At 52.2% G+C, this 13,994-nt stretch overlaps 1 protein-coding gene across 2 annotated transcripts; it reads right to left on the bottom strand.

The window, feature by feature from the left end:
- On the bottom strand, positions 1 to 2,356 carry GNG2 (G protein subunit gamma 2). Of its 2 annotated transcripts, none has more exons than XM_019616030.2 (3): positions 1,832 to 2,356; positions 907 to 1,068; positions 1 to 364 (listed from the first exon to the last, which is right to left on the bottom strand). In XM_019616030.2, the coding sequence occupies exons 2-3, from the start codon at positions 991 to 993 to the stop codon at positions 236 to 238; spliced, it is 216 nt and encodes a 71-aa protein (XP_019471575.1). In that variant the 5' UTR covers positions 994 to 1,068; positions 1,832 to 2,356; the 3' UTR covers positions 1 to 235. The 2 variants fall into 2 exon arrangements, with proteins under 2 accessions (XP_019471575.1, XP_003206900.1); XM_003206852.2 differs by lacking the exon at positions 1,832 to 2,356 and adding an exon at positions 1,724 to 1,815.
- Between the last annotated feature and the right edge of the window lie 11,638 nt (positions 2,357 to 13,994).

Genomic DNA, 13,994 nt, shown 5'->3' with positions numbered 1-13,994 from the left:
TTTTTTTCTTTCTAGGCAACTCTACAGACTTCAGATCTTTTGCCTCGCAATGCGGATCATCTTATATCCCCCAAAGGCGGCCAGATTCTTTAAACATGCACATCTCTGTAGCTTCCAGGCCGTGTATTTTACTTATTTTTGTTTAAATTCTGTGGACTAGCAGGTCGTCCCCGTTCCTAAAAACTCTACATCAGTGTTCAGGGTGGCCTGAGTGCCCGTCAGGCTCCTTGAGGCTTTACAGGATCACACAGAAGAACTTCTTCTCTCTAAAGGGGTTTTCTGAGGCCGGGACGGGGGTCAATAGGGGGTCCTCCTTGGCGTGAGCTTCGCAGTATGCCATCAGGTCTGCCGCTGCCTTGGATACCTGCAGAGAAGGAGCCATGGGTTGGGGACAGGTGGCATGGGGGACATCCTGCCTTGGGGATGGGACATCCTGCCTTGGGGATGGGACATCTCATCTTGAGGATGGGACATCTCATCTTGGAGATGGGACATCTCATCCAGGGGATGGGACGTCTGCCTTGAGGATGGGACATCTCATCTTGAGGATGGGACATCCCGCCTTGAATCATAGAATAATAGCATCAGAGAATCACTGAAGTTGATCATCTAGTCCAACCATTGACCCATCACCACCATGCCCACTAAGCCATGTCCCTGAGCCATTCCACCATAGGGACAGAACATCCCACCGTGAGAATGGCACATCCCACCCCATGGGAACTTCTCCAGGCAATCACCTCCCATGGCTAACGAGATGACCACAGGATGGCCATGGTGCCACTGGGACAGACGTCCTCCATACCCACCACATTCTGCCACCACATCCGATGGCTCCTGCAATATCATTCTGACCTACTCTCACAGCATCCCTCTACGTGCCCAACGAGTCCAAGGCTGCATCACCTTTATCCTGTCGATGTTGGCCTCCATCTTCAGCTGCTCCACCAGCTTGCGTGCCTGCGCGATGCTCGCGGTGTTGTTGCTGGCCATCGGCACGCCGGGCACACCCCGGTCGGGCAGCAGGCAGGAGCGGGGATGGGGGGCTCAACACAGAGCCTGGAATCCCTGAAATCCCAAAAGCAGTTTGGTAGGGCTGTATTTGGGGTGTGGAGGTGTTAGAGCTGGGCTGTATGAATATGGATGTGAGGGGAGGAGATGCAGACCAGGTTTGCATTTGGGCAAGGGCAGAAAGCCACGATCCTCCATGGGCATCGCTGCTGGATGCGTGCCCCTATTAGCCATGCTTAGGGGGCATTACAAGAAAAGCTGCAGTGCAACAAAGCAGAAGGAAACGGGGCTGCATCTGCCTCCCCCAGCCACCTGCCCTCTGGACCAGTGGCTTTGGGGGTAGCCGGGGTATGTGGGGTGGCCATACGTGTTATGGGATGGCTGTGTAGAGCTGCTTTGCTCCACCCCTGCTGCCAGCTCCAGCTGTCAGATGCCAAACAGGATGTAGAGTTTCCTATTGCTCAAGATTTCCACCCCAGATGGACAAGGGATGCTCAGTGTGGCCATGCCAGCTTCACAGTTGATGTTTTTCCATATACCCCATGTAACTCATATGCCCTATATACCCTATATACCTAACATAAACTATTTGCCATATAACATATTTACCACAGAAACACTACATCCTCTACTCTCTGGAAGCCCCAGCCGGGCACCCAGAACCACCCTCCCTCCCAGCACTCAGTGCTCAGTGTGGGCAGCGTTGCTTTACCAAAGCTGGGTCTCACTGGTGCTGGCTGTCCTTAGGGCAACAGCTGCTCCACTTCAGCGTTCGACACCTTTACAGAAAGAGGGAAATGGAGAGAAATTAAAAACCAACCTGCTCAGATGGCTGCAGTGATAGCTTTATTTCTGGCCCCAGGGCTCAGGGCTTCCTTCCGCCTCCCAGCAGCACTGCGGACAGACCACAGTGACACTCAGCGTGCGGTGAGACTTTGAGCACAGGAAGAGGTTTCAGGTCAGCAGGCAAATATCTGAGGGCTGCTGGCAAGTTTCCCAGAGGAATCAGCAGGAATTCCCTAAGCTCTCTTTGCCCTAAGGGCTCCGTACCTCTTGTCAGCAGTGGCACAGAGCTGTGGGCTCCGTGGCACCGCGTGGGGACGGCGAAGCCACCACACATCTGCAGTGCAGTGCGTCTGGATAATAGGATTCCTGTCTTGCAGACTGCAGGTTAATGAGTAAGGATGGTGTTTGACTTCCATGCTAATGATGTTTATGGTGTACAGTACCTGGATATTGTCTCTTTCAGGCTCTGGGCTGTGATTACAGCTCAGGCTCTTGGGTTGATTTGATGCTTGGGCACTGTGCAGAGGGGCTGTGGGCTATTCACTGCGCAGAGCTGCAAAATTTCTTCTCCATAAGAGCTGACAGCTGCCCAGCAGTGGTGGGGTCACCATCCCTGGAGGTGTTCCAGAGCAGTGGAGATGTGGCACTGAGGGATGTGGGCAGTGGGATGGTGGGGTGGGCTGGGGTTGGGTTTGAGGATCATAGAGGTCTTTTCCAACCTGAATGATTCTGTGATTCTATGTTTTGCAAAGCTGCTGGTGTTCCAAGCAGGGATGATGCTGCCTTTGAGACCCAACCCAACGCAAAATGTGCTCTCAGACAGCCCATTCTGCAATGAAAGTCACCGATTTAGGGTATTCAAACTCAATACTCGCCACTAAAGTGCTGCTTTTTAAGCACTGAGGAGAATTCCTTTCTCCTCCCATATCAACTTGAGATTAAGCCCAACTGACAGGGGAAGATCTCAATTTTTGGGATCTCTTCTGACTGGGGAAAGGAGAAAACATTCGAATACATCAGTCGTGCTCCATTAAGCAGAGCCCATTGAGAAATTCAGTGCTTTTTTGGAATAGAATATTACAATCACAGAATCATTAAGGTTGGAAAAGACCTCTAAGATCATCTAGTCCAACTGCCCACCTACCACCAACGTTGCCCACTAAACCATGAAACTACATCTGCACGTTTCTTGAGCACCTCCAGGGATGGTGACCCAACCACCTCTCTGGAGCATGGGCATCAGTGAGCAACACCCAGCAGTGAAATGTCTGAGCCCAGAGACCTGTCACAGGCACTTTGGTATCGCTTTAAAGGGATTCAGCCTTATAGAATCATAGAATCATCTCCACAGTTCTTATTTATGCTAAAGGTCGACTCTAAAAACAGGCTGCTCCATTGAAAAAAGAATGACTAAATATACATCGAAAGCTGTAAAAATGCTACAGACAGAAAGAAAAGAGCAGAAACCTGCATTCCCTTTCCCAACCTACGTTTTGTTGCCCAGTGCCCAACGTGGCATGGAAATCACCAAACAGCAGCCAATGGGTCAGAGGCACAACAGCAAAGTAAGAAAGAAATTAAAGGGTGAAAATGAACCTGTTTCCATGGCAACAGCTTCATTATCATGCTGGTAGCAGACAGGCACGAGGTGACAAGTGGGGGGCCAGCCCTGATGCCATCAGTGTGTCCATATCCAGGGTTTGGTGCTGTTCTGAGCTCCCATCACTGGAATGGAGGGGGCAGAGAACCCACTGCCCTTTGTCCACTGAATGGGAATTGGACCAGGTGACCTTTCAATGTCCATTCCAATTCAAATGACTCTAATTTTATGACCTTAGCCCTGCGTGGCCCCATGCTACTGCATTTCACCCCAAAAGCAGAGCCAGCATCAAGTGATGCACATCACATGGCGTGAGGCACAACAGGGAGCTTCCCAATGAGTTTTGTCCTCCAAAACTGGTGCAGGGTGGGAGGTTCCCAATGAGTTTTCTCCTCTGAAATCAGTGCATGGGATGAAAAGCCCGTTGTTGGATGTGTCTGTATCGGGAGCAATGCTCTGATCCATCCATTCATGACCACAAAACCAGAATCTCCTATATAGGGTATGTATGGAGGCAGTGGAGCAGGACAGCAGTGCATCCCATCCCAGGCAGCTCAGGAAAGACTCCTCCAAAGCAGAGCACAGGGTTGCATGCAGACATGAACCAGAGCATAGGGCAGACCCACCCAGAGCGTTTTGGGAGCCCTGCTCAAGAGCCTTCCCTTTCACCTTTGCATGGCATACAGAAGTGAGAATCTCGGGTTGTTGTTTTCTCACACGTGCCCTAATGCTTGAAAAGAGAAGGCAAACTGAAAGCAACCTCAACTTCCTTTTATTCTTCTTTTTTTTTTTTTTGTTATTGTTTTCTTAAGAGATGATGGGGGTGAAGGGATGTTTCCCAGAGCAGGAGAGAGCCCCAGGAGCTGCCAGGAAAAGGAAATGCACTCTGTTTGGGGGGAAAAAAACCCAGCACAGCATAAATTATGGAATCATAGAACCAGAGAATGGCTTGGGTTGGAAGGAACCCTGAAGACCATCCAATTCCCACTTCTGCAAGCAGCTGTTGGCCTCTATCCTTTATATATGGGGGTAAAGAGAGTCCAAAAGAGGTAAGAAATGCTCTCTGCTGCTGACATTTTATTTTTATGCTTGTGTTTTATTGTCACGCAGCTGGACTGAGAAGAGAACACGCAGCTTCGGAAACTCCCAAAAAACATCCAACGCTGCACGGAAAAACAGCAGTGCCCCAGCTGCAAAGCAACAGCTTCTCCTGGCCCTGCCCCAAGGTGACACGTGTGTCCCATCAGCGGACATCTTCACATGGGTCACACTACTGGATTTCTCCCCCTGGGTCCCTCACAGCCTTGGGGAAGTGATGGTTGAGTCTGAGCTTTGCATCACCCACCCATCTCAGCTGAGCAGCCTCTTATTTTTCCATCAGCAGAGGGGTGGCCAGCAGGGACAGGGAGGTGATTGTCCCCCTCTGCTCTGCTTTGTGAGGCCCCATCTGCAGTGCTGTGTTCAGGTCTGGAGCCCACAGTACAGGAAAGACAGGGAGGTGTTGGAGAGGGTCCAGAAGAGCCACAAAGATGATCAGGGGGCTGCAGCACCTCCCCTCCAAAGACAGGCTGAGGGAGCTGGGCTTGTTCAGCCTGGAGAAGAGAAGCTGCAGTGCAGCCTTCAGTACCTAAAGGGAGCCTACAGACAGGAGGGGAGTCAGCTCTTGGAAAGGGGAGATAACAGCAAGACAAGGGGAAATGGTTTGAAGTTGAGGGAGGGCAGATTTCAGTTGGATGTGAGGGGGAAGTTGTTTGCTGTGAGAGTGGTGAGGTGCTGGAACAGCTGCCCAGAGAGGCTGTGGATGCCCCGTCCATCCCTGGAGGTGTTCAAGGCCAGGTTGGATGGGGCCCTGGGCAGCCTGGGCTGCTGTGAGATGTGGAGGTTGGTGGCCCTGCCTGTGGTTTGGGGGGTTGGAGCTTCATGATCCTTGAGGTCCCTTCCAACCCGGGCCATTCTGTGATTCTGTGATTCTGTGATTCTATTTTAGGGGAGATTTAGAGTAGACATAAGGAAAAAGTTGTTTGCAATAAGGGCAGTGAGGCACTGGCACGGGTTGCCCTGAGAGGTGGTCAGGCTGGACGGGGCTCTGAGCACTGATGGAGCTGTGGGTGTCTCTGCTCATTGCAGAGGAATGGGACCAGGTGGTCTTTAAGGTCCCTTCCAACCCAGACCAGTTTATGAGCCTCTTTCCCATGGCAGAAGGTTCTGCTGTGAGGCAGACCCTGGGTCATTGTTTTACTCCACCATTATTCAGTGCGTCCCACAGCCTGGCCACGGCCTGACCCATGGGTTCCTGGCCTAGCTGGTCTTCTTTGGGAACAAGAGACATCAGAACCCCTCATTTCAAACATCCATTTCTACTATGGGGAGACCACTAGAAAACTCACATCACTCATTCATTAGACTAAGCATCACATCATTGAGTTCTTGGTTCTTTCACTTCTTGATGCCATCACCAAAAGAACTCAAGTTGACCTTAAAATAAATTCAGCTTGCTCAGAAATTCCAGCTCCCACCCCATTGTGGCTCTCAAGTATTTCCCAGCATCAAGACACAGGCGTTAACAGGAGGTGCAAAATGAGACTTGGAATGAGGGCACGGACCTGGGGTGCCATGACACAAAGTCGTGCCTTTTTACATCACCTTTTTGCCCAGAGAAGCCCAGCTGTGCCGTGGGAGCCTTGCTGCTGTCTCCGATGACTTCACCCAAATCAAACCTTTATTGGAATTTTATTTTAAGTAACAGCCACACAGAACCTAATAAACCCTTCCAGCCACTGGGAATTGCCCCAAGGGTTGCATCAGCACAGAAACAACCCCATTAACCATCCCTTTAGCTTCAGACCCCTCCGGAATTACCTTAGACTGCTTTAATTAGGTATCCACGCTATGAAAGAATGAATTAATTAGTGATAAGCACCTGAACCACATTACTCATAAGGAACTATTTCAAGCTTCAAATACATCAAACAGGTCACAGTCTATCCTGTACGGTGGAGCAAAGCCCCAGTGCTGCTGAGCACTGATCCTCCCCCATCCCCGCTCCATCACTATCAAGGCAGGAGGGTGGGAGGTGGTTTTCCCTTCCTTCTCTCTTTTATTTTTTTATTCCTTTCCTTTCTTTTCTCTCTCTTTTTCACAATTTCTTTCCTTTTTCCCTACTTTTCCTTCCTTTTTTTGTCTTTTTTTCCTCCTATCTTTTCTCTGCTCTTTTCTTCCCCCCTTCTCTTTCCTCTTTCCTTCCTCCCTTGTCCTTCACCTCTCTTTTTTTAAGCATCCCCAGCGCTGCAAGCAGATGCCTTTGAGATGCACCACACAAGCACCCCTTGGAGGTAGCTGAGATCTGCTACATTTTGTGTATGAGCTGCGGGGCAAATCTCTCTATGGCTAACCTGCAAATGCAAGATAGCTGCTGAAGAGTTTGCTGATGGCCAGACCCTAAGCAGCAAGAGGAGGATCACGGCGGAACGTGGGTGATTTTAGCAGGTTTCCAATTGAAGGGGGAAGAAAGGAAAACAGGAAAAACGAATCCCCGTGCCTTTATAATCTGTGATGCTGAACAATGATTGATTGCACTACAACCCAAGGAGCACACCGAGCTGTTTCCCACGGACAAGTGGTGCTGCAAATGGGGTCAGCGGGGCCGGTGAGCCAGAAGTAGGCGGCTGCTGCTGCTGCTGCTCCTCGTCTGACCCACATTGCCTCCGTTCCACAGCACTTCTGCTGCTGGGATCTGCTTGCTGCAGCCTCCAGGCGAAAGCAGAAAGTGATTACAGGGCAGCCTGCACACCTGGGTCCCTTCTGATACAAGCAGGGGGCTCAGCTGGAGCAGGAGCTCCTGAGACAAAGGTTTTTGGTCTCAGCACATCCCAAGACGCAGCATCTTGATTTTCCCACAGAGCCCCAGTCCCTCACCGGCCTGTTTTCCCCTTAAAACGCACACAGAGCATTTTCTCCTTTGTTGATACCCAGTTTTTCTCACAGTGTTATTGACAATAATCTGCCGGAAACGCCGAGCCGCCGCCGCTGCGTTCCTGCCACACTTCCTGCTGAGTCAATGCACTGCATGTGACACCAAACATCGTTCTTGCTGCGTTGTGAAGTGACACATACTTAGCGAACACTGTTATTGCACAGGCAGAAGAAGAAAACCACCCAGGAGCTACTTGCTGGAGCGGTGGTTTCGCAATTGCAATACAAAGCATTGTAAAAAAAATAAAGGAAAAATGCAAAGGCAAAGAATATATGTGAAACTCTGAGTAAAGCAGTGCAAGGTGGCATTTCCCACACAGCTCACCCTTTCATCTGTCACCCCTCCATCTGTCATCCATCCTTCCATCCTTCCCTGCATCATCCATTCATACCTCCATCCTTCCCTCCATCATTCATTTATCCATCCATCCATCCATTCATCCATCCATCATCCATTCATCTTTCCATTTGTCCATCATCCATCCCTTCATCCATCCATCCACCCCTTTCTCCATCCCTCTACCCATCCCCCTATCTCTCCATCCATCCATCCATCCATCCATCCATCCATCCATCCATCCATCCCACTATCCCTCTATCCCTACCTCCATCCATCCCTTCCTTCCTCCCTCCCTCCCTTCCTCCTTCCATCCATCCCTCCATCCATCCCTCCCTCCCTCCCTCCCTCCCTCCCTCTCTCCATCCCTCTATCCCTCCTTCCTTCCATCCATCCCTCCCTCCCTCCTCCATCCATCCATCCATCCCTCTCTCCCTCCCTCCTCCCCTCCCTCCTTCCATCCATCCCTCCATCCCACGCTGCAGTGGGGATGAGGACGCATGACAAATGCATGGCAGGATGGGACCCACAGCTCTCACCCTGGCCCTGCTGCACACCCCACATGCCTCAGTTATTCCACCCCATGCCCACCCCCATCTCCTTAGCCACTCAGAACAACCTGCAGCCAATGCATTTTAGCTTTTCCTGCCCACTGGCTCCTCAGCATCCGTCTTGCTGCTGCTCCCTGTATCGCTGCCAGCCTGAGCTGCAGAAACCACTGAAGCCAGCTGCTCTTTTGGAAGCTGGGCTTCAGCTACGTGTAGGATGAAGGAGCAGCATCCCTTCCAAGCCAGACTAAGTTTTGCAGCCATTGATGGGAGCATTTACACAGGGCTCAGATATAAGCTCTAAACCCATCAGCATGTGCCTCATTTGCTGTCTGTGCCTCCTGGGGGTGGCTGCGTTCCCCCTCCAGCATCAGCCAGGAAGCAGCAGACATGGATCCAGCCCCCGGTGAGGATGCCAGGCTGAGCAGCAATTATATTAAATCAGCTGATAAATAATGCAATGTATTTTGATGGTACCAGCACTCTGAGCACCGCACAAACACCATCACAGCATTAAAAATACAATGGATGGAGCACAAACAGGCCAGCATTAAATAATTGAACATAAAGCCCTTTGGAAATGCTGTCCTTGAGGCAGGTTGGAGCACAGGTCCTGAGGCCACCAGCTCTTCATAGGTCCTACCCAGGCCATGGGCTCACACGGGACCCTGCTAATGCTCAAACCTTCCCAGCAGGAGAAGAGCTCCTCCAGGTGCAGACGCAATCCTAGAGCTGATGGGAAGAGCTCTGAGTAGTTTTTACGGGTTGTGGAGGGCTGCTGACCCCAAACAAAGGGGTAGGAGCCCCCAGAACGCATGTAGAGCTGTGTGGAGAAGACTTGGACAGGTATCCCTGTGCCACAAAAAGAGAGTGACTGTTGGCATGATCATGGAACTCACAGTGGATGGACCAGAAAAGTCCAGCCTAAATCACTGAATCATAGAAACACTGAATATTCTGCATTGGAAAGAACATCTTTTAGGTCCATTCCAAATCAATCCATGTTATGATTCCATGAAAATGAAGGGGCAGATCCTTGGGCAGCTCTTCCCATGGCCACCTGCTCTTGGGCCAACGCAACCCAGCCTGGCAGAAGCCAAAATCTCAGTTGGAGTTCCTTGCCATAGCACAGCATCCCAGCAGTGCCATCATTTACCCTTTGGCCTGACCTCCATTTACAGAACAGCCCATTTCTCTCACAGAACCGTTCAGATTGGAAAAGACCTCCGAGATCTCCAAGTCCAAGCTCAAGCCACCCCATCATGTATCTCAGTGCCACATCTCCATGTTTCTTGTGGACAGTGATCTCTTTCTCTGAGGTGTTGCATCCCCCCCATGCACTCTCCCCATCCAACTCCAGTCAAAATGGGTCAAAACCAAGAGCCAGGCAGGCAGGAGCACTGGGAGCCAATGTTAACCATAAAACAAGGCACAACATCCAGCAGAGTCAAAGCCTCCAGCTCAAAAATGTGACAGTGGGGTGGGTTTTGCACGGACAGTGGGACCCCAGGAGGGAGCATGGACATCCCAAAGTGTGTGTGGAGCCAACATGTCCACGAGTGGGTGCAGTCACAGCAACACCCAGCACAGCTGTGTGTGAGTGATGCTGTATGGAGGTGGTGAGAGGCTCCATGAGATAAGAAGGAAGAGCAGGGAGTGTAATGAGTTGTGCTGCCGAGCAGCTACAGAGGGAACCCGCTCACCCGATGGGCTTTGTGCAGCTCCTGGTGTATTTAGGGCATGCTTCAGGACTCCCCAAAGCCTCTCAAAGGCAATTTCCAAGATAACCCCCTTGGACAGAAACACTACCCAGCTCAAAATCCAGGTACAGAGAATTTCTCCCATTGCTTTGTGCCTCAGGGGCTCAGACGTGCTGGTGTTCCTCCAAGAGGATGCAGGAAGGTTTGGAAACAGCGATGCAGTGATCCCAGAGTGTGGGAAAGCACCCAGACCCTACAGTGCCATGGGGTATAGGCACCCACCTCCAGCACCCTATCCTGCACCTCGCTTCCCTCCTTGCTGCAGCTAATTCCCTACAAAACTACCAAAAAAATGTGGCTGAACGTCTCACTTCTGATAGAGAATGGTCTAAGAAGCACAATTCTCCAACACTGCCATGGACACCACGCCTGCCCTTGGGGCCCTATGGCTATGAGCTGGGACGTGGGACATTGGTTGGGGCATGGGATGTGAGCTGGGACATGGATTGGGACACTGGTTGGGACATGGGATGTGAGTTGGGACATGGGACACGGGATATTGGTTGGGATATGGGACACGGGACATTGGCTAAAACATGGGTTGGGACATGGGACATGGGTTATTGGTTGAGATATGGGACATGGATTGGGACATGGGATATTGGTTGGGACATGGGTTGAGACATGGGACACAGGATATTGGTTGGGACATGGGACATTGGCTGAAACATGGGACATGGTTTGGGACATGGGATATTGGTTGGGACATGGGACATGGGTTGAGATATGGGATATTGGTTGGGACATGGATTGAGACATGGGACACAGGATATTGGCTGGGACATGGGACATCATTGGCTGAAACATGGGACATGGTTTGGGACATGGGATATTGGTTGGGACATGGGACATGGGTTGGGATATGGGGACTGATGCAACTGCAGAATTTGTCCCTATTCCCATCACTGAAGAAGCATAGCTTTACCAACACAGCAGCAGTGACACGACAGCGCTGACAAGCCCTATAATTAGTGCCATGAATCCATCCAGGCGCTGTCAGCGTGTTCCCCAACGTGCCAGCCGGGGAAGCGCCCGCACCAAGGAGCTGATCCCATTCTTCAACTCCAGGTGCTCTCCCAGCACAACTCCCTCGAGCAGAACTGCTCGTGGCTCATATCCCTGCAAGGCTTCAACCCTCAGCTGTGTTGTGATGGAACTTTGCAGCCCCAGGAGGGAGGATGCTGCAGCAGGAGCGGTGCAGGGCAGCGCGCTGGGGTGAGGCAGCAGCACAGCGGGGTCTGCTGGGAGCTGCAGTGGGAATATCCTGTGCTGTGATGGCTTTGGTTTTTTTTCCCATTGCTGGGATTGCATGGCATTCATTGCTCAGGATGCTTGATGAGCTTCCAAAGAGGAAGCTGAATTACAGCCCTGTTACAGACCCAGGAAGAGCAGCTCCCAGGGAGCATTACAGAAGTCACGGAGCTAACTTTCCTTCTCATGCAAGGAGAGCTCTAAGCCTGTTAAATCAAGACAGCAGCTCAGCTCAAGGAGTTGATCCACTGAGCACAGCGCCTCAGACTGTGCTCCTGTCCCTGGGTGAAGCACACCCAGACCAGCATCAGCGCCCCCAAGCACAGTGCTGGGGGTGGAGAGGTCCTTTCACCATGCCCTTAAAACCCAGCGTGGTTGCCACTCCCTGCATCTCACCCAGCTGCTGCTGCCCAAGAGCTGTCAGCGCTGTTACCAACAAACGGCAAGGTGGGGAGGTGTAAGGTTTGGTACGATGCCATTTCAGGAATTTTTTTTTTTTGTTATTATTTTTTTCTCTACTCACTATGTGGAAAAAATGATTTTGGCTGCACGAAATGGAGGAGATGCATTATTTCAGACCTCATCCTTCTCACATGTAGCTCACACGAAGACTCTTGCATTGCATCCCATGGCATCCCATGGCCTGGGACGCAGCACCCAGCTGCCTTCCCAGCCATCCCCCCCGCTGCCACCCAGAGGGATAAAACAGCCAGAAAAGAGGCTGAGAAGCAAGAAAATTAACCTCACACCCCGGTTCCTTTGCTCGCCTCTCCCACTTGTGCGTGTCATGGGCGCACGCTCTGATCCCACTCCAGGCACAACGAGACGTCCTGCTGAGCACTGACACAACTCATGCCAAAAATGATGCTTTTCCCACAGCCGTCCCCTGATTCCTAACCCCAAAATGGAGATGGAAAGGCCCAGATATGACCCCTCCCTGGAACCAGTGTGGGACTGGGCTCCATAGCCTTCCAGCAGTGCTAGTGGGGCCAGGCAGCGTTTGTAGGGCCGCGGGTTGGGTGCCGCCTCTCCAGTCCCAATTGCTATGGAAACTGCATGCGCGGCTCTGCCTTCCCTCCTCCCATGACTCACGGGTTTTCAAAGGGAGAAGTGATGCCTCGGCCGCCGCCGTTTTGAGGCCAAAGCAGCAAAATCCAGGCGGGTGCATCAGTGGGGCTGGGCGGAAGGCAGCGCCGTGCCGTGCCAAGTTGGAGACGTTGCCACGCACTGAGCTCCAGCATTGGGTGGTGGAGGTGTCGGATGGGTTGGGGATTGGCAACAATCCTCATCATTGGGTTTCTCCAGCAGCACTACCCGCATTGCTCTGGGATGCCATGCCCTGACCCCAAGGAGCGCGATGCCAGCCCCTGGGGCTGGGGATTCAGACGGAGCTGAGATCGCCATGCTTGGTGTCACAGGTGGCAGCTGGCAGCGTGCTGCTGGTAAGCAAGCAAGGGGATGGAAATGGCAAGAAAAGCCCCAAAATGGGTGGGAAGGGAACAGTCTGCCTCCATAGCCCGTGGCATGGGGTGGGAAAACAATGCCCGGAGCGCCTCCAAGCATCCTCCTGGAGAAAGACTTTGCCCTGGGGTTTTCCTGGCAATAATTAATTGAGTCATATTTCAATCCAGCCAGCGGCCATATGGCAGAAAAGAGGATTAGCATCGCAGGCTCCAGCTGCATGGAGGGAAATCCAGTTAGGAGGAAAAATCCCCCTGCCTGGGTCCAGCCTGGTGCCAAGGGGACATGTCCCAGCCCCGGGCGGTGCGATGGGGATTTGGGGTCCGTCCAGTGGGAAACAAACAATAGGGCAAAGCCACAAGCATTGCACACAAGGCTAAAAGGACGGGGGATAACGCTGCCCTATGCTCCCACCCCATTACCATTGGGGCAGCACACCCTGAGTTTATCAGAGACTCATTAGCAATAAGTGGGGAACTGAGATTCAAGTTTTTCCTTCGTTAGAAATCCATTTGCCTGCAAGAAGATTCAAGTTTGGGGCTGGATTCCTCTCCCTCTGGCACAGGGGACCTCGGACCATTTTTATGATTCTATTCTACGACTCCTCAGTCCCTGGGCACAGCAGGGAGCTGCCTGGGCACACGGTGCCTTTGCCATGGTTACTTTTCCTGCGACCTTGCACGATCTGTGCTGCTTCCTGCTGCATGGCCACAACGGGGAAAATCAGAAAACTCCCATTGAAATCCCAGCCACTGAGAGAATGGGGGTGGAGGGGTGGGGCAGCAGGTGGGGATGGGGCACCCCAAATACCCCCACCCTAAGCCACGCTCGGGGCAGATCCATCCCAGCAAGAGGGATTTGGGGCAGGGAAAGCCCTTTGTGGGGGGTGGGAGAGGGAGAAAAAAAATAAAAAGGAGAACACTAAGTCTCATTCATTCCGAGAAAAAGCCGTTCATGTGATGGCAAATCAGTTGATTAAGTGAGGATCAGCCCCCGTAGAGCTTTGCTGGGGGCTGAGCGCTGGGGCAGCAGCAGCCCTGCAGCACCCATCGGTGTTGGGGCTGTGCGGGGTGCCGGGGTCCCCGTGGGGTAACCAACACGAGCAATGACGGGGTGATGCAAGCCAGGGTCGGGGTGAAGGATCGCCTTTTGGTGGACAATAAGCAGGGAGCGGTTTGGGGCCCGAAGGATGGCGCTGCCATGGCATCGCCCCGATGCGCGCGGTCCGTGCGTGCCCGCTGCCCCCCAGCCCCGCTCCCATTGCCCCC

The sequence above is a fragment of the Meleagris gallopavo genome, chromosome 5 (assembly GCF_000146605.3).
Source record: "Meleagris gallopavo isolate NT-WF06-2002-E0010 breed Aviagen turkey brand Nicholas breeding stock chromosome 5, Turkey_5.1, whole genome shotgun sequence".
In the NCBI taxonomy this organism is placed as follows: domain Eukaryota; kingdom Metazoa; phylum Chordata; class Aves; order Galliformes; family Phasianidae; genus Meleagris; species Meleagris gallopavo.
The sequence above is the reverse complement of the archived record's forward strand: the minus strand, read 5'-3'. Positions and strand labels throughout refer to the sequence as shown.